This window comes from Pterocles gutturalis, unplaced genomic scaffold (genome assembly GCF_000699245.1).
Source record: "Pterocles gutturalis isolate BGI_N339 unplaced genomic scaffold, ASM69924v1 scaffold34940, whole genome shotgun sequence".
Lineage (NCBI taxonomy): Eukaryota > Metazoa > Chordata > Aves > Pterocliformes > Pteroclidae > Pterocles > Pterocles gutturalis.
The window spans coordinates 7,955-31,890 of NW_010144595.1; the positions used below are offsets into that span (position 1 = coordinate 7,955).

At 36.0% G+C, this 23,936-nt stretch overlaps 1 protein-coding gene across 1 annotated transcript in view; it reads right to left on the minus strand.

The window, feature by feature from the left end:
- Positions 1–2,979: 2,979 nt before the first annotated feature.
- Positions 2,980–23,936, minus strand: part of NKTR (natural killer cell triggering receptor) — a 40,038-nt gene continuing 19,081 nt past the window's right edge. The window contains exons 6-16 of the mRNA XM_010085146.1: positions 17,558–17,587; positions 16,531–16,676; positions 15,468–15,690; positions 14,717–14,869; positions 13,428–13,515; positions 10,353–10,498; positions 6,388–9,345; positions 6,087–6,182; positions 5,696–5,755; positions 5,024–5,121; positions 2,980–3,065 (exon numbers count right to left, since the gene is read on the minus strand). Coding sequence (XP_010083448.1) covers positions 2,980–3,065; positions 5,024–5,121; positions 5,696–5,755; positions 6,087–6,182; positions 6,388–9,345; positions 10,353–10,498; positions 13,428–13,515; positions 14,717–14,869; positions 15,468–15,690; positions 16,531–16,676; positions 17,558–17,587 — 4,084 coding nt within the window. The remainder of the gene's footprint in view (positions 3,066–5,023; positions 5,122–5,695; positions 5,756–6,086; positions 6,183–6,387; positions 9,346–10,352; positions 10,499–13,427; positions 13,516–14,716; positions 14,870–15,467; positions 15,691–16,530; positions 16,677–17,557; positions 17,588–23,936) is intronic.

A 23,936-nucleotide genomic window follows, 5' to 3' on the forward strand; every position in this document is an offset into this window, starting at 1 on the left:
AACAAGGAAACACTTCCACTTGTCCTCTTTACCTTAGACCAAGGCAATGAGCGTTTCAACTAGGATGAAGACGGTATTTCTAACGAAATCCAGTTTTTTTCTGGAACAGAAGGTCTAAAAGACTAATGGATTAGTCCGCTGAGCCATCACATCTGCTGACTTGAACTAACACCACGTTTCCAATATGCTACGGAAATGATGTGGGAAATGTGTATCTGGGAAAGAATATTCAGCAAAGTAGTTAAAACTCAGCACGTTTACAGATTTCCACGTAGTTGTGTGAAGTGTATCTTTTCATAAAGGACAGGAACCTTTCATAGATGTTGAGGAAATGGTGAGACCTCAAATCACTTGGAAATTTCAAAATATTTGTTCCTCCGACGACTGTTATGTAAACCCAGCGCAGAGTCTTGCTGAGGAATCATTCTCTATGTAGGTCAGGAGAAGGAAAGGCAACTTGTAGTCTTGCAAAGGACAAAAGCGGATACAGAAATTGAAGTATATTTTTAATTTTCCTGCCTGTTTCCCCTCAAGCAGCAATGGATTTTTCCAGATGTAGAGAAAACAGCATTTGCAGATATGTACAAAAAGTTTATTTTACAAACAGCAACTACTTTGGAATAACAAAATTGCAAAAACATAGAGCAACATTAGAAAACCAGCTCAGGGGTACACTGGCTACCTGAAGCACAATTTAACAGACTCCACTAAGTAAAAATGCCGTCCCCCCTTCTCTCACACCCCTCCCCAACCATCTACCAGACAGAATTTCTTTATAAAGCTTGAATTCAAGATATGAAATAGACATTAGTGACACTGCAGTAATTTTGGAGAACTACAATTAATTGATTGACTATATTTCTATTACCTTTTCCTGGCCTTAAAAAGTCAACTCGCATCTGAAATATGACAAAGTCAGATCCTGGAAGAATATTTTCTCTAAAAAGTGTTGAATGGCAATGTTTATATTTGTATATTTTGTTACACCACTAGCCCACTAGTTCTGTTTTCTCAGTAAGGGAAGAAACAAGTTACTTTTGTACTTACAACTATGAAACTGCAACAAACGTTACCTTGAATTAGCAACAAAATACTTTTTCAGGACTCCGAAGTGGCTGTTACTCTGTTAGAAACGTGTCTGTAAATGTATACTGAGTCATAAATGTACTTAATGTCAAAAAGCATAAGAAGCTTACAAAATATCGATTCGAAGGGATTACACACACACACTTTTGCACTGAACTACAAGAGTAGGAAAGATGTAGTCCAGAATTTTAGGTTTTTCACCTTCCCAAAGAACCCATATGGCAAATTTAGTTTTAGGAACCTGTGTACAAATGTCTCCTTCAGCTGTTCAGGAAGAGAAATGCAGGGCATCACTCACTACAGCCTTCCAACCTCACTTTGAACTTTCTTTTCATGTTTGAAAAATGTACCAAAAGCTAATTTTGGAGAGACTAATTCAATCAAAGAGACAAAATGAATTGATGTCTAAGCAGGAAATTACCACTTTTAATTTTCAAAGCTGTTGGGTCCTGATGAGATTTAAAAAAAAAAAATCATTTTCAATATTTGAAAACATTTGAGAAAATGAAAGCATCTCAAGATATTACAGAAAGTCAGTAATGAAAACTATTATAATACAACAGTACTCATTAGCTCTAATAAAGCTATGTTAGTCTGTTTTTTTTTTAACTACAGACCCCACTTTTCTGGTTGCATTATGCCATTAAAAAAACGTTTCTTAGTACATAACTTTCTAAACCCTGAAAAATTTTACAAATTATTTTAAATCAACTCAATCGGAATATTGCAAAAATTACTCAGTGCTCTTCAGTTTAAATCTACGGGTTTTTTGCAAACCATTTACCTGTAACACGGAGTCATATTTGGTATTAAATTTTACTTTGAAAGTATTGTCCATGCTTTTTATCAGGCATATCAGTATTTTTGTAATCATATCACTTTAACAACATAAAGTTCAATATCCAATAGTCCCTATGGCAAACGGGATACATCTACAGACATTTTATAAAGGAACCATTATGGTCTGTTTTCTCAAAAACTATCATCATGTAAGTTTTTTAAAAAAAGTGTTTTGAATAAACTCAACAGTTTACAACATTCAACTTCAAAAATGTGTTGCAGTATGCCAAGCACTGTCGTACGAATTGAAATTAAACCCCAAAAGTGTTTAGAAACACTTTGTTCAGATCCTTAAGAACATTGCTGTTTATCACAAAACTCACTTTTCAACATAAAAGTTTAGGCAAGTTGGATATTAAGATCAAAACTCGTTCACCGCACTGTTGCTCACTGCTTGTCAGTTTGACAATCCCCATCGTGTGCCATCTCCCCCTTCTCGGCAGACTCCTGTAAGATCACGGCACAGGAGGGATTAAGCCAGAGCAGCAGTCTTTGTTCTCATCACCTCGCTGTTGTGTATATCCTGTATATAACGCAATCACCAACAAACAAGACAGCATGGAACCCACCTTCCAGCATCAAAAAAAACATTTTTAATAAACTAGAAATGGCAGCCTCTGTAAGAAGTTTTCTTCACAGTTTTATAGTTGCGAGAGTATATTTAATAGTAACAGGCAGAAAGCCCCGAGGTGTTTATAAACATACTCAAGACAGTACCAATCGCTGCACCCAGAAAAGTGGTGGCAGCAAATTCACCTTGGTGTCATTCATGGCTTGGAAAATCCAATTCAAGGAATAAAACTGGTTTTTTCCCCCTATTTTGTAAAAGTAGCATTTGACATTAAAAAAAAATTTAAAAAATCCGTGGAGTTGAGCTCGGTACTTCTCTCTGTATGCATGCAGTCAGTTTAAGTGAGTTCACTGTTACATGGTAAAGTTTCAGCTAACTCAGTAAACATCCTTCAACTTCACTTGTGACACTGTCCAAACAGTTTTTTTGACATAACACTGAAAAGATTATTAAATACAGTTTCCATTGTCAAAGAAACCCTTTCAGCTGTATCTGCTGCTTTCACTGGGACTTCGATTGTTCGAGTAACTGCGATCGCTTTCACTGTCAGAGCCGTAAGATCTGCAAGGAAAAGATTAAAACGTCTCAAACTTGTATTTCGAGCTTCAAATTTCAAACTGCATCATGTAAAAAATTGTCAAAACAAATACACAGGAGACAAAAAGAAAACATACAAGAAGTCTTCTGCAGGATCATATTTCATCTAACTTAAGTATTCACTAAGGGACACTCAAAACTAAAATAATCATTAACTGTACATGATGAAAACCCCATGTAACTCAAGACAAACTGTGTCCATAACTACAAAATTTCTTGCTTTCTCTGATACAGCTAAGAAATCACCCCAAATAACTGTTTTTGTAAATGCTAATGGCTGACTGAAGTATATTCTAACAAATATAATTTGATATTGCAAGCATTTCTCAACTAAGATAATTTCACAACTCCTTGCTTTATGTATCAGGTTTTCATTTCAAGAAGAGTCTTAAGAATTAGGCCCCATAATAACAACAGGAGAGTGTGAGTGTCTGCAGAGTGGAAGTTGTAGATTAAAATGTTTTGGCTTATCCAGAATTCTAAGCTCAGCACCTGGCCAAACATCAAGATAGAGTCCATATGGTTTCAGACAAGCCCCAAGACATATTCAAATCACACAGAATAAACTTTCAGTAGAAATTTTCTAGGCTCGTGCCTGTAAGGAAAGCTTTCTAGATGAAAGATGAGCATATCCTGATCCAACATTGTTCCTCTGAAGTGTCCCAACATCCTAAAACAATGATTTTGAAAGTATTTACACAGTCTTCCTTAACCTCATTAATTTCCCCTCAAACACACGATGAAAGTTATCTTACTGCCAGAACTACATGGGGAAACAGGTGACAGCAAGTCCATCAAGAGTCAGTACCAAGTTGTGAGAGCATGAGCACGAGGACAGCAGAGGATGAAAATTTACTGTTGTCTTAGAGATCTGCCTGATCTCTGATGGACTGACTAATAGGGGACATATTAAAAGGTACAAAGCAAATCATCGCTGAAGTTCCTTCACTGTATAAAGACCGTGTTTGGGGATGGACTTTTTAGCAGGGCCTGTAGCAACAGGAGAAGGGACAGCGGTTTTAAACTAAAAGAGGGCAGATTCAGACGAGATATAAAGAATAAACTTTTTATAAGGGTGGTGAAACACTGGAGCAGGTTGTCCAGAGAGGTGGGAGATGCCCCATCCCTGGAGGGGTTCAAGGCCAGGCTGGATGAGGCTTTGAGCAACCTGGGCTAGTGGGAGGTGTCCCTGCCCATGGCAGGGGGTGGAACTAGATTATCTTTAGGGTCCCTTCCAACCCAAACCATTCTGTGATTCTGTTGCACTTCTGATATTTGTGAAGTGTGCTAACTTAAACACATGTAACTTTCCTGGACCAAGTAGGCTAATTTATCCTAAATTTACATAGTGCAAACAGCAACTTCAGAAGCATGCTGGATTTGCATCTGAAGTATTCTCTCAAAACATGTTCTAGGAAGTTAATAATTAATTCTCAATAGTGCTGCAGTTTCTAATTTCCCTTCCAGATTTTTTTTCGTAAATTCACGTTTGCAGTCTAACGAAAAAAAAAATACCACCCAATGGAATTCTTGACATTCCAGGTAGCTATTAATCCATAACGGGCACTTGATTTAAATCTTGAAAGCTAGTTCACTGTACTTTAAGAAACATTTAAAATTACTAAAAAACCCCCATGCGCTTATTTTGAATGCATGTGGGCATACATACATACAATAAACCAGAGCCTTCTCAAATCTTTTTCCTCATTTCTTCCCGATCCCCAATTTAGTATGTCAGAAGCTCTGATCCTCACTCAAACACTTGCTCTAATTAATTGTTCTGAATTAAAACTATATATATTTTTTATATTTTTAAATATACTTTTTATGCTTACGATAAAAACACATTAGCCTTCCTGAACCTCTAAGCATATACTTCGGAAAATCTTTTGCATAAATACAGCGTCAAAGTCATGCTAGCAAAAACGTACCTGGATCGTCTGTCATAACTTCTAGACCTTCGATAGCTGTCGCTCCTTTTACTTCTACTTCGACTTCTGCTATAGTAACTATCATACGTGTATGACCTACTTTTAAGAGAAAATAAAATAATCCTAAATTTACAATTGCTTGTCTAAAATGCCACTGATTTTAAACGGATGTTTTAAAGACACCTATATACAGAGATGAGCGGCTACACAGAAATTACTTTTGAAGAATGTGGCAGAGTAATTCTACATTTTACAGAAGTTTAAACACAAGAACAAGTATATTCAAAACTACTGTAAAGATCTCAAACTTATTCATCTAGAAAAGACTAAGTGTTAAAAAATTATGTTTTCTCTACAATTGTAGTTGAAGTAAAAAACTTGTTTGCTAATACTTCTGAAAACAAGTAACAAAGTGATTCCATTTATAACTCATTTTTATTTTAACAATAAAGGGATATGTGTTCACTATTATCCTGTATCATCACCTATGACTAATGCCAGGATGATTTGGTTATTTTCAGTTTTTTGAAGTGTCTTATGTTGATTTTGCTTTGATTCAGGTTGCTATTACGATATTATATTTTTAAGTAACATCAAATGGCATTCTTATACTAAGATATTTTTATAGTAAGTACATTTATTGCAGTTTGTATAAAACTATAATCCATACCTGGATCGACTGTGGTGACCATAAGAACTACTTCTGGATCTGCTTCTACTGTAGGTTCGACTGACAAAAAGAGAACAGAAACATTTTAAGTTAACCAGAAACAAGTGCTGAAGAGAGCAGGGGGCGAGAGGGGGAGCAACAGGAGAGGAACATGTTGTGCTCAGAATTCCTCATCCATACTACAAAACACAAACCAAAATTATTTTCAATAACAAGAAATTTTGAAATCTGATTATTCTAACTTACACATTTTGGGTAGATATTTCAGACTGCAGTATGCATAGCTAAGCACATTTCCAACTTGCTCAAGAGACTCGAGCACCAGGCTTCTGTGCCTGATTTACTGGTTCTGTAGTACACCCCAACACTATCTCCATTTAGAGAAACTCACCTATGACTCTTGTAACTGTGGTAAGAACTACTTCGACTTCTTGACCGATCTCTACTATACCATCCTCTGCTTCGGCTTCTTGTATAGCTTCTTGACCTACAACCAATGAACAACTTTGAAAAGTAAAAAATAGAATGTAACTGAAGAGAAGAGAAAACAGGAAGGGAAAACATAACAGAGCTAAACTTTTATGCTATACTTGCTAAATGACACAGCGCTGTTTAAAAGAAAAACATGCCTTAAAAATATCAGAACTTTCAAGTTAACATGGTAGGCTGCAGGAATAGCACAAAGTCCTTACCTATATGAGTATGTAGAACTTCGGGATCGACTTCTTGAGTGACTGTAAGATATGGACCTTGTTCTGTGTCTGGATTTAGATTCAGATTTACTTCGTGACCTACTGAGACTCCTGGATGGGCTATTGCCATCTCTACTTGGAGATTCTTCCTCACTGGAACTTTCTTGGTTCCTTGGCCTTCGATTTAGCCGTGCTGTTTTTCTAACTTCATCAAACAGAGATCCAGGCCTTACTTTATTTTTAGCCTTTATTTCAATTCTTAAACCTGCTGGTTTTGGGTCTGGTGCTGAAGCTACATTCTTAACTTCCGTGGCAGTACTAACTGTTGCTGTTTGGAAATTACCAACCCCTCGCAAAGGCTTCCATTTATTATCTATCATATTGCTTTGCATATTTTCAGTACTTTCACTTTTTAAACTACAGTCTTTAGCACTAGGCATAGGGACAGAGTTATTTTCTTGCCTTCCTGTTTCTTTTTCTTCTTTAATATTAATGAAGTCTGTAATATTGCTTCCTGCTTTGACAGCATCTTGTTCAGGGGTCTCAACTTGTAAATCTTTGTTCATACTAGCACTTAAAGTCTGAGGTTTAGCAGTGAGAATAACAGGAGACAAAACATCCACATCAACCTTCCCTGGCGAGTTACGATCTGGAGTACAAATCTCCATGTTGTCATCTGTCTGAATAACATCTTCCAATCCGTTCTGGTTACTTTCTTCAGCTTGTTGAATCTCATTCTTGCAAGCAGTCTCATTTATTCCAGAGTTTAAAACCCTGGTTGAAGCATTTGTTTCAATGTTATCTTTGTTAAAGCTACTGGGATCTGGAGAGGCATCACATGTAGTGTTCTTACCTAAAAGGTTTTCATCTGTACAAGACTTTTCACCATTTCCCATTTTATCTTTGACTATTTCATCCACTTCATAAACTTGTTTTTTACTCTTTATGTCCCTGGTAAGCTGCTTTTCTTTTTTATCATCCTTGCCAACTGGCTTTTCACTTATCTCATCATCATCATCTTCTTCACCAAACTCCAGGGGGGGCTGCCAATGAAACACTTCTTTTCTTTTCTGAACTTTGTGTTTCTTCTCCTTTTTCCCTTTTGATTTTTCTTTTGCTTTTTTGGAATGTGATTTTTTAAGAGTTTTTTTCAAACCATGTTTGTGTTTTTTTGACTTCCCTCTAATGTTTGTTGAGCTAGAGCAAGAACTCTCAGATTCAGAAGATGACAACTGTTTGCTTGTCTTCCATGTAGAATCAGAATCCAGAAAACCTTCTGAAGAATTGGATTGTTTTTTTATCCTTTTGGTAACGCTAAGCTCTGTATCAGATCCTGATGAAGCCTCTCCTTCTTCTTTACTAGAGGAGGGTCTGGAATCCCCCCTACTATGCCTTGCCTCTCCTCTTTCAGAATTTGATTCAGAGTCCCATTTACTACCTGAAAAGGATTTTCCTTTAGTTTTTGCACCACCTCTAGGTTGCTCGGAAGATTTCTCCTTAGCTGCTTTCTTTTTTGCATGATCAGAATCCCGCTCGCACTTGGATTTTTCCTCCCCTCTCTCTGAACTTTGGCTATTTTTATCCTGTTTCTGAGGATCTCCTTCCAACTGAAAACAGCTTTCCTTTTCTTGAACCGCTTTCATTTTGGCAGAACGCTCGCTGTCACTAGAGAAGTCTGAAGATGATAAACTGTCACTCTCTTTCAACCCTTGAGAAGACTCATCGTAGTCTTTTGTACACTTATAAGGGAGAGTACTTTCAGAGCTTGTTTCTTGCCTCAGTTTCAGAGATCGAGCTTTTTGATCATTTGATGTGGATTTTTTTTTGTTTCTGTGTCTATCATCATCACTAAGGGAATAATAAGATGTCGACTCACTATAACCTGATTTGTCACTGTGGTATTTACTCGGTGATGGTGATCTGCCAGAAGAACGAGATTTTGTCCTAGAGCTAGATGGACTTCTAGATCTTGTATAAGATCTTGAGTATGACCTACTTCGAGAAGACCTGCTTCTTGATCTCAGACAACTATCTGAGCTTCTGTCACTACGATATTTGGAATAACTGCTTCGCTCGCTATCTGAACTCCTTTCTCGCTTACGGTATGAGGAAGAAGTGTTAGCCTCTTTAATAACTACTAAATTGTAATTAGTTTGTGGGGGTATTAAGGGGGTTGTTTTAGCTTTCATTTCCTGAATTCGCTCATAAGACGGCTTCCATGGTTTCTGCCCAGGTTTCCACCTTGAAGGCGGGGGACTATCACTTAAGGGTATAACAGGGAGGCTTTCTGGGACAACTGGTGGTACAACAACTTTATCACTCGGGAGTATAACTGCTCTCACAGGCTCAGCAGCCTTGTTCAACTTATTTTCATTTAATCGTGTTGGAATATTTCGTGGCGAATTAGAAACTGTCTTTTGATGCCTAGGGGCAGAACTTGACCTTGACCTACTTCGAGAATGTGATGATTTAGAGGCTGATCTTGATCTAGAACTTCTTCGGGAATAAGACCTTGATTTAGACCTAGACCTAGATCTGGATCTGGACCTGGATCTGTAATACGATTGAGTCCCTCTGCTTGATAAAGTTGATGAGCTTTGGTCTTCCTTATCAGATTTAGACCAGTCTCTTCTGGATGAACGTCTAGAAGACAAAGAAGAAGAACGAGATTTCCTCTCACGATCACAAGACGATTTTGTCCTCCTGAGGAAGGAATGAGAGGATTCTACATCTGATGAGGTCGATGTCTTCTTTTTTTTTGTTTGCTTGTGCTTCTTAAAATGCTTCTGCTTTTTAGATTTCTTTTTATGTTTCATCTTCTTTTTCTCTTTTCTGTGCTTTTTGTGATGGCTAGAATATCTCACAGTACTTAGATCAGAATAACCGTTATGTGACCAAGACCTCGATCTCCGGGATGCACTTCTTTCATCCCATCTGCTTGTACATGGGTCACTCAACCTGAAAAACAAACAAATAAGTCCTATACTAAGTTGAAATTCTTTAAAAAAAACCTCAGATAAATTATTTTCCCCACCTCCAACACAATTAAGTTTAAAGAAAATTAACACACCCTTCACTAGCAGACAATTGTGTTTTGACTGAGCTTGTTACACTTGTTTTACGATACAGAATTACATCACTATCGAGAGAGATACTTCTCTAAGAAATTAATCAGCCAACATCAGCACATTTTTCATACTGTAGAACCTGTGTAAAGAGATTTCATGTTTTAACTACCATAGTCCACAGGATTTCAACTTCTACAGCTACAGGATTCTTAAACCATGTTTAAATACAAATTTTAAAACATCATCTTTAGCATTCTTTTAGCTGCAATACAGCAATAAATTGAACGCATTCAATACATAAAAAGAACTACCAAAAACATTTGCAATTATTCAGTAATGATTATATAAGATATTCTTCAGTTTTCCTTTTGAAGTTATCTATCATAATTTGAAAGAAGCTCATATTTAGTACCAAGTCATCAGAAATCCTGGAGAGTTGGTTTCCATCACAGAGTTTGCAACTGCAGAAACCACATATCATAAAAACAATATCGAATTTGTAGATTTGATTGCCTTTTTTGGTATCCAAAGAAACCACATAACAAAGTTTGAGGCTAAAGGAAATCTGACATGATTAGCTCTATGGAAAGCAACAGGAAACTGGACAGGTCAACTAATTACCCCTTAAATAAATATCCAAGACAGCACCATCAGAAACAACTCTTCTGACCTCCTGACACTTTCAGCATGTGTTCATCTGGTGTCCCATTAGCAAAGTAGAAAGGTTTGAAGAAAGTTTTCCACTTCTCATTTTCAGAATTTAAATGGAATGTGTTAACTACAAAGATGTTTACATTTTGTATTCAAACATGAATGCCGTGGTACATCTACACAATTTACTAAAGCCTCTGTAAAAAAAATAAATAAATAAATTTAAATCTGTAGTAAGGATCTTACTTATCGCCTTTACTCCACTTTTCTCCACTGGGTGGTCTGTATGTTCGTAATCTCTGCATTTCCTCTTTCCAGTGAGGAGGGGTCTTGCTGCTCTCATCATCATCAGATTCAGAACACGATCGTGATCGAGGTGGGGTGTGATATCGCTACAAAAGTAAAGAAGGATAGTTGCGTAATATGCTTTCCTTTAAAAGAGACTGGATAATACAGAAAATACATGGTGCCTCTTACACAGATTTTGCATGCATCTTTGTAACACAAGCCAGACAACATTATGCACACAAAATCCACAAAGAAAGCACAAATTCTAGATTTCCTGCCAAAAATAACCAGTTTAGGTATGCATATATCCCACATTTGAGACAGGATTGCATAGCTAACGGTACCTTCTCATACTCTGAGTATTTAACAAAGCTTGAGAGGGGCCAGCAGCTAACTCATGTTTTTCAAAACTTAACAGGAAAAAATCAGGAAGAGGTCACAGATTCCCTTTAGGTAACACCTTTTGGAATGACTGAATTACTGCAGGTAGCTAACATTTTTTTTTTTCACGATACTAAAGCACAGATGCTTCACTTCAGTCAGCAGACACTTAACTGCTTGTATGAGTAAAGCAAAGCCCTATTTCAGAAGTTACTGCTGTGCAGCTCTTCAGAAATGGGAATCCAGTTTAAGACACCTTCTGAGCAATTAAAAAAAAAACACCTTTCACAAATGTGTAATGAGGTTTCATACTTAAAAAAAATATGCTTTGGCACAGCATTTAAGTAGGCAATAAGAGCTACTTGTGCAGCAGAGAAAAAAAACCTCTAATATTGCTAACTCATTATTTTCCATTACCCAGTTGGATACACACTTAGGTAAATTTTGTGAGGAAATTAGATGCTCCTTGACTCAATAAAGAAAAACATCTGGATTTTACTCAATTATTTTGAGCCACTTATAAAAGCAAGCAATATGTTAAAAATATATATTTCCCCCCCCCCAGAATAAAACCAGAAAGATGGATGTATTGGTTCATTCACTTAATTACAGGCAGAAGTCTTTAAGACATGCTGTTTATTTAAAAAAATAAAGATAACCTGCCGTGAAGATTTGGAGCTTCCCTATCCTTTGAGCTGAAGCAATGGCTACTTAAAAAAAAAAAAAGGCTTTTATACATGAATGGCATATAATAGGTTACTAAGGTTTCGTGGACCTCCCCAGATTCTCATGTTATACTCGGGAGACTCTCAGAACCTAATAGGATTCAAAACTACAAACGAGTATCTTGAAAAACATCAAACAAGTTCACCCTGGATAGAAACTGTTGATAATCAGACTATTAGAGATGGCAGAAAAATGCATTCCTCCAAGTAATTGCTAGCCCTAAATTATTTCTGTTATTGCTCGTTTTCATTCTCAATTTTGCCATGAGGGTGCCAAAATTAGGGAACACAAGTCACAGACAACCAAATCCCTGGCAAAAGCCAACTCCACTCAGCTTTAAGCTATTTTTCCAGAAGTCTTTGTTGACATAAATATTTCAAAACATCCCATTTCAAAGGCTTCCTTTAGTGGATATCACAAGTATCACATACCAATGAAAGCTGTCAGATGCAGCAAAGACAGCTACCAGGTTTCATGGTAAGGCTGGCAAATAAGGGTTGGTTGTTGGGCAAGGCACAAACCCTACAGAACCTTGTACCATGCCAGCGCTACTGATAATTTTGTGGTTTAAAATAATTGCATCATGGGGGTCAGTAGAAAAGTACTTCTCAAATGCAGTGGTTATCACGTAAGAAAATCATTCTCAGAGGAGTCTCAGTTAAGAACATTCTAAGAAAAAGTGTCTTCAGATATTGATCTCTATCTGTATATATAAACTTTTTGGCTTTTTGAGGACTTCGAGTTGCAAAAAGTTTGTCAGGACAAATTGGTCTGGTTTATGGTTACCCAAATGCCATCTGCTAAACTCATCCACGAAGACATTCTAAAGGGGAAGAATATGCTCAGCCATGATAATCTACAATTTGAAATATGCCAAAATCAAGTGCACAATTACGAAAACTTTTCTTACTTTCTCTCTCTTCTGCTGACTGAAAAACAGTGTAGCTGGGCAGTGTTTGGACCCTGTATTGTGGATTATTAAAGAACCGACAAGAAAACTTTTGCTTGAGTAAAATGGAAGTAACGCAAAAGCAAAAAGTCTTCAGGATACCAAAAGATCTGAAGTAGAAATAAAAGCTGCATGAACAGTGGCAGTCTTCAGAGAAGAAGGGAAAAAAAACACCAAGTCTGTGCATCTGTAAAAATGCTTCACTACCAGCGCTGCAAAGTAACTTCTTGCCCACGCAGTGTCATCTGTGAAATTACACAGACTTGATCTCAGCCAGGACAGCTGATGCGATCTGACAAACTACATTAAGTAGCTAAAAAAAGGAAACAAAAGGCTGACTTGAAATGTCAAAAAGCAGAACCAAATATAAGCGATTCTGCCAAAGTCACCAATAAAACTGTTGTTTCTCAGCAATGTATGCACAATCATGAGAAGATGCAAATACCACAACTTGGGAGGACAAGCAATATACACCAGAAAAGGCTGGATACAATTAGGACACTGCAGAACAGCTTTGTCCACTGTTATGTGCTACAGACCCAAGGCTTAACAGAAACAGCAAGGAAATCCAATGAGTGGAGAAGAGTAAAAGCTCTTGTCACTTCTCATTACTTTAGATGTTGTGGCTCCGGTGGGGCAAGTCCGGCTGAATTCATTTCAGTCTTTAAAAATAAATAATTTTATTCTTATGTTTGAAGACTTCTTGCAGCTGAGGAGTAAGCATTTGTTTTCCAAGCCCATCTTTAGGCAAAAAGACATTGAGAAGGATTACAAGGAAAAAAAAAAAAAAACAAACAAAAAAAACCAACCACATTACAAAATGAACTACCTGACAGCAACATTACAACCTCCTAAGCTAGAATCTAGAACATGTCAACAATAGTTAAATTGTCACACAAAGCCTTCTAGAAAATTCAAAGCTCAAGGTCAGTGAAGATACTCTGGGTGAGAGGAAAGACAAAAAAAAAGTCACATACTATTGTGCCTCTTCCTTTAATTTTTCGTCCAGATTTAGAGACTGATGGTTTCTGGTCTGTCAGAACTGGTGTAACATCAAGAAGCTTCCTACATAAATTAATAAAATATGAGCTTACATGGCAAAAGCCCAAAATGAACAAACTAATTTTAAGTTAATCATGCAAAACATTCATTTTATTTATTTTGAGATGGTGGAACTAAGAATTCAGTGAATTCTCCAAGCAATAAAGGAAGCCATGCACAGTTCTGCAATGAAAGGCAAATCAACATATACTTGTTTCCAACCAAACCTGTAGCCTGTCTGACCTCTCTAAATGTAAATAAATGCTAATAATGAGAAGTACTCTGTTAAGCAGTATGTGGCTTTTCTAAAGAGGTTAACCTCTGTTTAGTGTATAAATCAGGAAGACAACATGGACAGAATAGTTTCAGGATCTCAGTAGTTAACCCAACAATATCTTGGCATAGGGAATGGCAATTCACAAAGTCCTCAGGTTCTAAAGCCTTGCCTCTTTCCTAGGCAACAAGGGGGAGATCAGCATTCCTTTTTACAGTTTGTGTAAAATCCTTGAAAGAAGCAGTTACTAAGGCTTTGGAAACATGAGTAATGTTTGAAGAAAAGTCTTACAGGAGACTATACCATTAACTGAAATTAAAAAAAACAAACCAAACCTGATTTTAGAGATATCTGGGAATACAATGTATTAGCTCATCTGAGTCCAAAAGCAAAGAAATTTGATAGAAAAAGAACATAATTGCAATTTAGTAGAGGTGCAAAACACAAATTGAAAGTAACTTGTGAATTCATGACTTCCTCTGTATCAAAAGGAGAGTATTTTCTCATTCTCAAAATCATAGATGGGTCATAAAACTCTGGTTGACTGATTTTGAACCAAAGTTTCTTCTTCAGTCTAAAAAAGATGAAAAATCACCTCTCCCTATCTCAAGTATCCCTTGCAATCAAATATTTGCTGTGGTTTACACATTGCAAAATTTCTTGTGGAATTATTCACTCATTTTTTTGCATCATCTAAAATTAGGTTTAAGGTCATAACATGCATGATTCTTAAGGACCAATGAAACTAATACATTAGATTTCCCTGAAAAACCCTGACACAGGTTATTATTACAAAGAAAACTGTAGAAAGGACAATGACATTACCGCACTTTGAAATTCAAACACTACAGCCATCATTTGCTATCAGTAGTAGTAACACAACATTAGCAGGAAAATTCTATTCATAGTTTCCACTAAGTAAACGTAATAAGAAAGCTCAATGATTCTTACGGTTCAGGTTCTACACTGACAACAGGCACATCTCTTCTCAGCAAAAATCTATTTTCAGGCACTGGGGGAATCTCTTCAGGACGTACCACAGGTTTGTCCCTCTTTGTGCTAACATCGGCTGCTTTTTCTGTTATATCACTCTTGTCAGAAAGGCTGCTATGGGGGGGAAAAAGAAGTTGATAAATAAAAATTAACTGTCAACTGATAAACATCACTTTGCAAAGCAAATTCCAAAACAAGACCATGTGATGCACCGAGCCTTAAGATGGCTTAACAACCAAAATATATTTAATTAACAACTCATTTTAGGCTAAAGGAAGGACTGTGTGGTGTTATTGGAAAGAAGGTTCAGTTCTTGCTTCACAGCAAATAATTTTGCTTTTAATTAGCAGTTTGTCATGAAATATTTTTGAAATACAATCAAATAGAAATCCAAAGATCTCGTATTTGCCTGATGTCTCACTATAACACAGGCTTAGTAAGTCCAAAATATTTTAATATGCTGAGACTTCAAAAATCACTCTGGCTTTTATTTACAAAGATCTTAAAGTGTTTAATAAAAAAAGCTACCCAACAAGCTCAGCTTTTCTGTTGTTTGTTTGTTCAGTTGGTTTTGTTCATTTATTAAATCAAGTATCAAAATCCAAACTTAAATAAAAGCCTTTTCACATTCACTGCTAGAGTACTTCATGAAAACAAAGCGGAATTTCTCAGATTTCTCTGAAATTCTTAGATTTAAGAGACTAGTCACCGTCTTTGGTTTGAGGTTCGCTTGCACCTTGGATCATCTTTTTTTCTCTCTTCCTTTCTTCGTTTTCTCGATTGTTTGGTTTTAGCTCTTCTTTTACGCTTTCTTCTTCTGCTTCTCTCATTTTCAGCTTCACTTTCAGATGAAGTTTCTGAAGAGCTCGATGCACTGGAGGAGGATTCTGAAGCTTCTGAGTCAGAACATACTTTCTTCTTCTTCTCCAAAGCTTAAAACAGGTATTTTACATTTACAATGTGTACATATAGAGCACAAAATATACAGTTTTATATATGGATAAATACACACACATACTGCTTCAGAGGAGTTCCGTGAACTTTCTTCACAATGAGTTGCATTAAAAGTACAACAATAAAAAGTCATGTAATTGTGTCCAGTCTAAATGCATACCAATACAATGATACAAATATTTTCCAGCAAAGACAGTTGTAAAAAAATCCTTGTCCTCTCCTTTCTGCATCCTCATACTTTCACATTATCTATCCTCTTGACTTTCTCTAAAGGACATAAATAACCACATTATCCCTAAGGAAAGTCAAAGAGAAGCAGAAAACTCAAACTTATAACACTCCACTATCTTACAGCAACTGTCCCAGCATATATTTAAGATAATTTATTCCCCATGAATTCTCATGAAAAGGAAAACGATGTTGGCTACATATTCTGCATATATTAACATTACATGATCTTAAAATAAACTTTCCGAAACCACACAAAATTCAACTTCAAGAAAAGCTTGTGTTTGCGTCTCCATCCTTTCAAACACAGAAAAATAAATTCTAATTACTTTTTGACTATGTCACATTAACCTCAAACATTACTTATGGAGAATAGGAAGCAGACATATGTTTTCCAAGGCACAAAGGTTTAGGTCTGGAAACCTTTTCCCTTGCTGTGCCTTCCTTATCTATACCGAGATTTAAGGTTTAAAGGCTTGTACGAATTCAGATTCCAGAGACTCCCCACACTGATTTCTAAATGTTGGCAAAATTTTTTACTCTGAAAACAATGCCAACATTCAATTAGCTTCGGGTATATGTATACTTACCATCTTTTGCTGATTTTGTAACAAGCACCCCACAGTCAATAACTCGTACATCAGCATAGGGCCTACTCGCAGTATCAGTTTTCAGATTTTCTATTTGTTCTATTACTTCAAACCCAGAAATAACCAGTCCAAAGACAACATGTACACTGTAGAAATAAAACATTTGGAAAGCACAAACATTTATACATTGCTGTAACTGTTTTCTAATGAATTTCAGATTTTAAAAGTCATTCTGAAACAGAAACATTCAGCTTCACTGGCACCATCTGGCTCTTTAAATGTATTAAACTTAAAAATAAGATTTTAATTACTCTTCCGTTTATAACAATGCTAAGATTTCACGCAACATGAAACAGAGGTCCACTCCAGTTCAATTTGAGATAAATACTCAATGTCATTCTAGTCTCTTCTTCATGGGTAGGGTGAACAGACCATTTCTAATCCATCCTTCTATTCTTGAAATTTTGTGCAACAGAGAGATCAAGAGTCTATATATAAAGATGACAAAGTGCAGTTTTCCCCAGAGAAGCAGCATTTATAGGTCTACACAAACTCAGCATACAAATTCCCACTACTATTGCAAGGAGAGTTATAATTAAGGAATTCCCAGTTTTGTTCTACCATACCACACTCCTCTGTCCTTCTCCCATTTGACCCATAACTTATACTTCCAGGAATTAATATATTTTGGGGATAAAAACATGCCACAACAAAAAGAGTACTATCCAAATATATTAAACTTGACATTTCAGCTCACTGATTTATAGACTGAGGGCAGCAACCAGTTCTAAAGACATGAATGTTAGGATTTAAGACTCTCCAAGTTTTTGAGCAGCTTTAGGAAATATGTTGCAACTTGAAATTTTTATAGAAAGGAAACTTTTGTTTTCCATCTTGTTCTATTGTATAATCTTTCACGGAATTAAGAATTTGTTTTCCCCATTGTTGTCTACTTTCAATATAACATGTGAAGACCGTCAACTTTCAAATTTTAGCCATCATTGGAGAAACTATAAACGATTCTTACCCATCCAGATGAGGAGCAGGTTTCGTTGTTCTGTTTGACAAACAGCAAGATGGTAAGATGGTAAAAAAAATAATCAGGGATTCAGATGAAGTAAAAGAGGAAAATGGTACAGAAAAAAAAAAAAAGAGGTGAAAGTAAGACAAAAAAAACAGTGAAAAATTCCAGTTACACACACGGAATTAAAAAGACTTTACAGATTATACACACAGGCTTTTTTAAACGTTTACATGAAATTTTTTTTGAAGTTTAGCTAACTGTGAACACTTGAAAGTTGTACCAAGTATCATTTTATGCATGCAATAAACAATCTTCAAATAAGTACACATTCAAATATAACTCATTAACATTTTTCTTCACAGAGAAGATACAATTTGGCAATAAATATTGGGTATCTAATGGAATTTAAATGTTTCCAAAATGGTTAGGTTGTTACAAGGTCACTTAAGTCAGTTTATTTAAAAAAAAAAAAAAAAGAAGAGAGTTATCAAATGTGACAAATTCTTTACTTCCTCCCGACCTTCCTTGCTACTTTCTTACTCTCCACTTACTTGATTGGCCTCATGACTCAATACAAAGGAATATTTCTATCTTTAACCATCAAGACTACAGCACTTCAGCTCCCAAAAGCAACAGCAGCACAATACAAGCAGACGCTATATGCTACCCTACACTTTATTAGTGTGATAAATGCAGACTTCCTCCCTGTTTTCCAGCTTCCGAGGTTTAGCTGTTTCTAGCTCAAAGGAGAAATGCAACTGCATTACATTTTGTACACTATCCTAAAAGGCATTTGGAGGTATGCCAGACTTCTGAGTTGACTTCAAATTGGAATATTCAAGGCTGTGGCTATATAATTGTATGTTAAGATTCGCCTTTTTCATGATAATGCTATGACCTGGTATCTCTCTACATCCTTTTCCAAAAAAGAAAGGCAACTACTTCTACCAGTAAGCCTGCGTAATGTTAATCTTGTATATATTGGGGGGAAAAAAAAAAAGGGGGGGGGAGTAAAGATATTTTACATTTGAAGTTATTTTTATATTTGAAAACGTTCTTCTTCTCTCCTCCCCAGGCACTATTTTGCCCTTCTAGTCTTTTTCCAATGAACCAGTCACAGATGCTTTTTCTAAATTTACAATAACACAGATGTGGTACAACGAAGTCAGTTTTTCACTGCTAAAATAAAATATTTTTTAAGAACGTATCTTTACTCAACTGCAGTGTTAGAAAGCATACCAAAAGATGGAACTGAGAATCAGGAGTGTTTACACTCTTGATTTTTTTAACCTCCAAATACCAACCAGACCTTGCACTTCTGTAACACTAAATAATACAGAAACCTTCCTTGGTTTAATACAGGGAAAGAAATGCTATCAAGACAATTTTTCAGTACTAGGGGTTGTTATTTGTTTTTCCCTTGCTGATACCGCATGTTGCTACAAACAGAAAAATCCTTAGAGCTTTTGAAGTTCTTTAAGCAAAAGTTAACTGCATTACCAACCTGCTGCTATGTAAACAGTTTAAGCAGGCTTAATTATAAAGCTGATTTAAAGTCGTGAAAAAAATAGAAGTGGGTTACTTCACTGAAAGAATAAACAAGACTCAGTGCTTAGAATTAACTAGGAACAGCAATAAGTTCAAACACACTTGATACGAACATTGTAGCAATGTGCTCCTGCCATGCAGCAGCACTTGAAGACCAATTGAGCAAATTACTTAAGCATGAACTTTCTTTAAACTAGTCCTCAATAAGCAAAGAAAAGGATAGTTAGTACATTAAAAACCATCTAGAGGTTTCTTCCATTACATTACACTGGTAATTTGTTAGACAAAATGGATAGGGCTTTTCTCACTTACTTGTTCATGAAGTGAAAACACAAGGAAAAGCATTATCCAAAAAGAAAACTTCTCAGATGCACAACAAGGAGTTAGGCAACTTAGCTTTCTGCTTCCCGTAGGAAGTCTGTTAACTCCTCATTGTGCGTTTGAAAGTTTTCTCATCTCGATGTTAGGGTTGTAACATGACATTTATTCTGCAAACGTGCACTTTAGTAAAAGACCACTTCATGTGTTCTGCCTTTCAGTCCTTGAACATTTGCTTTGGTTTCAAAACTTAATCAGGAGTAAACCTCTTTCTGCCTTTGCACTGTAGAAACTTAGAGTCATGGTGTGTTCCTCCAAAATAATGTTTTATTAAAACATTTCTATACAGAACTTTTATAACTTAAAACATTCAAAATCTTCCTTATACTATTAGCTAAGTTGTTTACAGAAGGACAAATACCTTTCTTCAGTCAAGTGTAAAGAAAATTGGTTTAAGATACTGCTGAAGAGAAAAGCAACTTTTTGATAAAAGCATGTTAACACCCACCCCCTTGAGAACCTCAGTCCTAACAAAGGATTCAATGCACATAACAATATGATCAGAAAAACAAGAAAGATAAAAACAAAGGAAAGGAAAGGACACAGCCTTAGAGGAATGAGACATTACCTTTGGAGCGCACGATGTAACACTGTTTCTGTAAATTTTACACAAAAACGGCAGAAATAAATTGTAATACATTTTCAGACAAAACCGAGTCTATGTTTTATTAAATACAAATTTAAAATTAATATTAATCAAGTTGTATGTAGAACAAGGATGCCTAAAAGAGGGCTCTAAATTTTCTTTAGAATACAAGGTACTTTGAAAACTACAGTAAGTTCTCCTTGAAAACAAAAAGAAAGCTACAGATATAACCTGTTTGCATACACTATTACAAAGAGAAATGGTTAGAAAAGAGAATCCTCCCGCTCCCCCCTGAGTCTCAATCCAGCAAAAGTGTTAGAACACACGCACAACTTTAAGCAGATGAATAACTGATTTCAACGGGTTTATTCACATGCTCCCAGTTCCACAGGTGTTCAAATGCTCTGCTGAATCCAGCCCCCAGTATATACTTCACAGGATGGTACACCACAGCTTAAATGTTTTGATTTACAAATGAAATGTAAGTCAGTAAGTTCACAACTTCATACATGTTTTCATTAGCTGACATCTTCCTTATAGTATGAAACTTTTCTAAAACTAAGAAAAATAAGTGTTTTCTCTAAAATACATGCATCGCTATTAGATTGCTTGTGTTCAGAATTACAGAAAGACAAACACATTGCAGATGCAAGAAAGACAAAATGTGGACCAACACCATACTTTTGCTCTGGTATAACTCTGAACAGTAGCAATGTTTTAAAACTGTATGATCACTTGAACTTATCCATATTTTTCCCACCAAATAGACTATTAGTTCTTATGTCTCTGCATATCTGAGCACTGAAAGGATCTACTGGTTACTTATTACATCTAAAAACACCCTGTGAATGCTTTCACACGGGCTCTGCTTTTCCATAAACTTTCGATCAAGCCAATGGGACCTGCTTGTGTGGTAAGTGCACATATACCACTTGTGCTCAATGATAATGCAGCATCAGCCCCTTTTATTTAAAATGTTTATATTACTGTCAACTGCTCAATAATTAGCTCAAAGGTGTTTTATTTGCATAAAAAAAGTTAACTGTTGATTAGAAAAATACCTGTTTTGGGACACCAAAAAGACTTAGAAAGACACCACTTTTAATAAGCTGTTAACATTCCGAAATAATTTGTAAAATCAAAACAAATAGTCCTCACAATTTATTTTATCCTTCATTTGGATCAAAGTGGTTAGTTTGTTTGAATTTAGTAACTAGGCACGGCACCACACATTAAAAACATTTTTAAAACAAAAAAAGCTGTTTAGTTTTGAGCAAGAAAGCAGAGCTTGAGAGACACATTAAACCAACAATACCCTCAATATGGAAAAAAAAAATCTAGCAGTAATATCAAAACAGCCTCAAGTTTTAAATAGCTTTTGAACATAGAGGTGAGAACTCAGAAGCATCTGAACTGATAAGGAACACAACCAAGGACTCCTCTGTACATTGTAATAAGGACGCATTCCTCAGAAAACTACATGGCTAAACAACGAGGCAATAAATTAATTCTTACACAAAACCTCCCAACTACAACAAAGAGGTTGGTTACTTTTTTTTGCCTCCTATTGTTTTCTTGATGCTTCATTCTGCACAGTCACTTCTATTTTTCTGTTAAGTGTGGCTTGACAGATTTTGTATGACAATGGAAGCAAAGCTAAGCCCACACAAGCACTTGTAGGATTAGGAGTCTCATTAACTTTTACAGTACTTTATATACTCATTTTCACAAGAGTTGCGTGTATTTTGTACTTCTACTTTCCTTACTACCAGGGTATGGCCACAGACATGACGGAGTTGCTCTAAAGAGACAAGATACCCTCATCAGATCAGCTCAACTGAGAAGCAGAACACATTGCTCAAGAAGAACGTCACCCAACAAGTAATGCAGCCACTGAGCTGGAACATCCGAGAACAGGCTGACTATCCGCCTGACTCTAAATCAGGGACCTAAAGCCATTAGCTGTATTTGTGCAACGCTCTAGATGCACTCCTCAATAACTAATAATAATCATCTTTTCAACAGCAGTTGAAAACAGATATTGAAGTAAATAGATAAAGGAAGATGATTCTACAGTGGCTCCTGTCAACCTCTACCCCATCCTAGGGATTCCATATCTGAGTATCAACATGGAAGCAGGACAATTAAAAGAAGATTAACACAACTCAGAGGGTGTTTAGAACACTTGCTAAATGACAGTTCTAAAAGAAGTTATTCACAGAAAAGAAGAAAATTAAATAGTGGTACTATCTGAAAATACAAATAGCGGATTTATAAACTCGTGCCTTAACTGTCTTCAACAGAAGTCTGCCATAAAATGCTACAACAGATCCCTTTGGGTACAGAAGACTGAAATTCCAATATTTCATAAATTCAAACAGTATAAAGGAATAGTCTCTATGTAGTTCCTCTGGATTTCAACAACATGCATTTCTTCAGTCTAGGAAATGTTTCTTAGACACGTGTGAACAGACTTGGTCTATTCAAAGTATGTGTGCACAAAAAATAAAATCCTTCCTTAGCTAAACATTCTCCTTTCAACCCAACTGTTACTCCTATTGGAATAGGAAAAAAAAAACATAAATAGCAGGAAAACATTAGTCAACAAGCATTAAACACAGCACTTCTGACATTATACACTTCTGAGTCTTTATTCTACTCATGCATCTTGCCAGCTTCTACCGGTACTTTAATTTATATTCATTCTTTTTTACACTGGCCTCACTGGAGCTTCCTAACAATAGTTAGTCTTTTCCATGCCCAGTTCTCTATTGTTGCTTATAAATGCTCCAAACTCCTTCATGCCAGAGAAATTCCTGATGAATCAAAGAAAGCTGATAATACTTTAGGATTGGTCAGATGTTTGTTTAATTTATGGTTAGTCTGGAGCTTCTACTTCAAGTAAAACCGACCACTACAGCTCAACTTTTAGCAATTCTTAGGCATTACTGAGAGTCCTGTTGCAATCAGTTTGCTATTGCAGTCTGACAAAGAGACATCCGCTGCCTGATTACTTTCTCTACAGACTAGTTATTCCAAATGACACTGATCTGTGGTAAGCTGGGAAAGCACTTCTGATAAGCAAGCAAAAATGTTATAGTCAGAAATCTTGCTATTATTTTAGCCACATATGGACAAATACTTATATAAAAGAAAATAAGTTATGTACTCCTTATCTGCTACATTAGACACGTACAATAGAGCAATACAGAGTTCTCATCCCTGAAGTCATCTATAGAAAAAAAAAAGCAAACATCTAAAGAAGTTTAGATGGAGATGACCTATTTCCCTTTCTATAAATCTAACCAATAAAATTAAATGTTTTCAAACCATTAAAAAAAAAAAAAAGACTGCCACTGAAGACTGCCTTGCACGCAATTTTCAAGTTACACATCTGAAGAACATTTTTCCTAATGATAAACTACTGAATAACTGAGCCTTCTTTTGAGTATCAGAAACACATTTTAATTTCAGCTTAAAGTGTATTACTAAAGGAAACAAACATTTTATTAAAGAAAAGCTGTATAGATACACAGTACATTCCCTAAAGCAATCAGACAAATGTCACCAAGCAAGACTAACTGCTTTAATATATTGCACTGTAAAGTTAAGTCAGAAACTGATAAATATTTAGTAGTTGTTTCCTACTTTGAGTCTTGAAATTCAAACTCTCCATGTTATGAAGCAGAAACCAAATTCCACCATTAAAAAACTATACAAAAAGAGAGAATGCTGAACTATGCGTTTCACCATCCATCCCTAACTGTTCATAAACTGAGTTATCAAACATGACCCTGACTTTACAACTGCCTGTATATACACACACACTCGCCTTTAGAAGCAGCCTCAGTGGCTTCCGTATGGATTCTG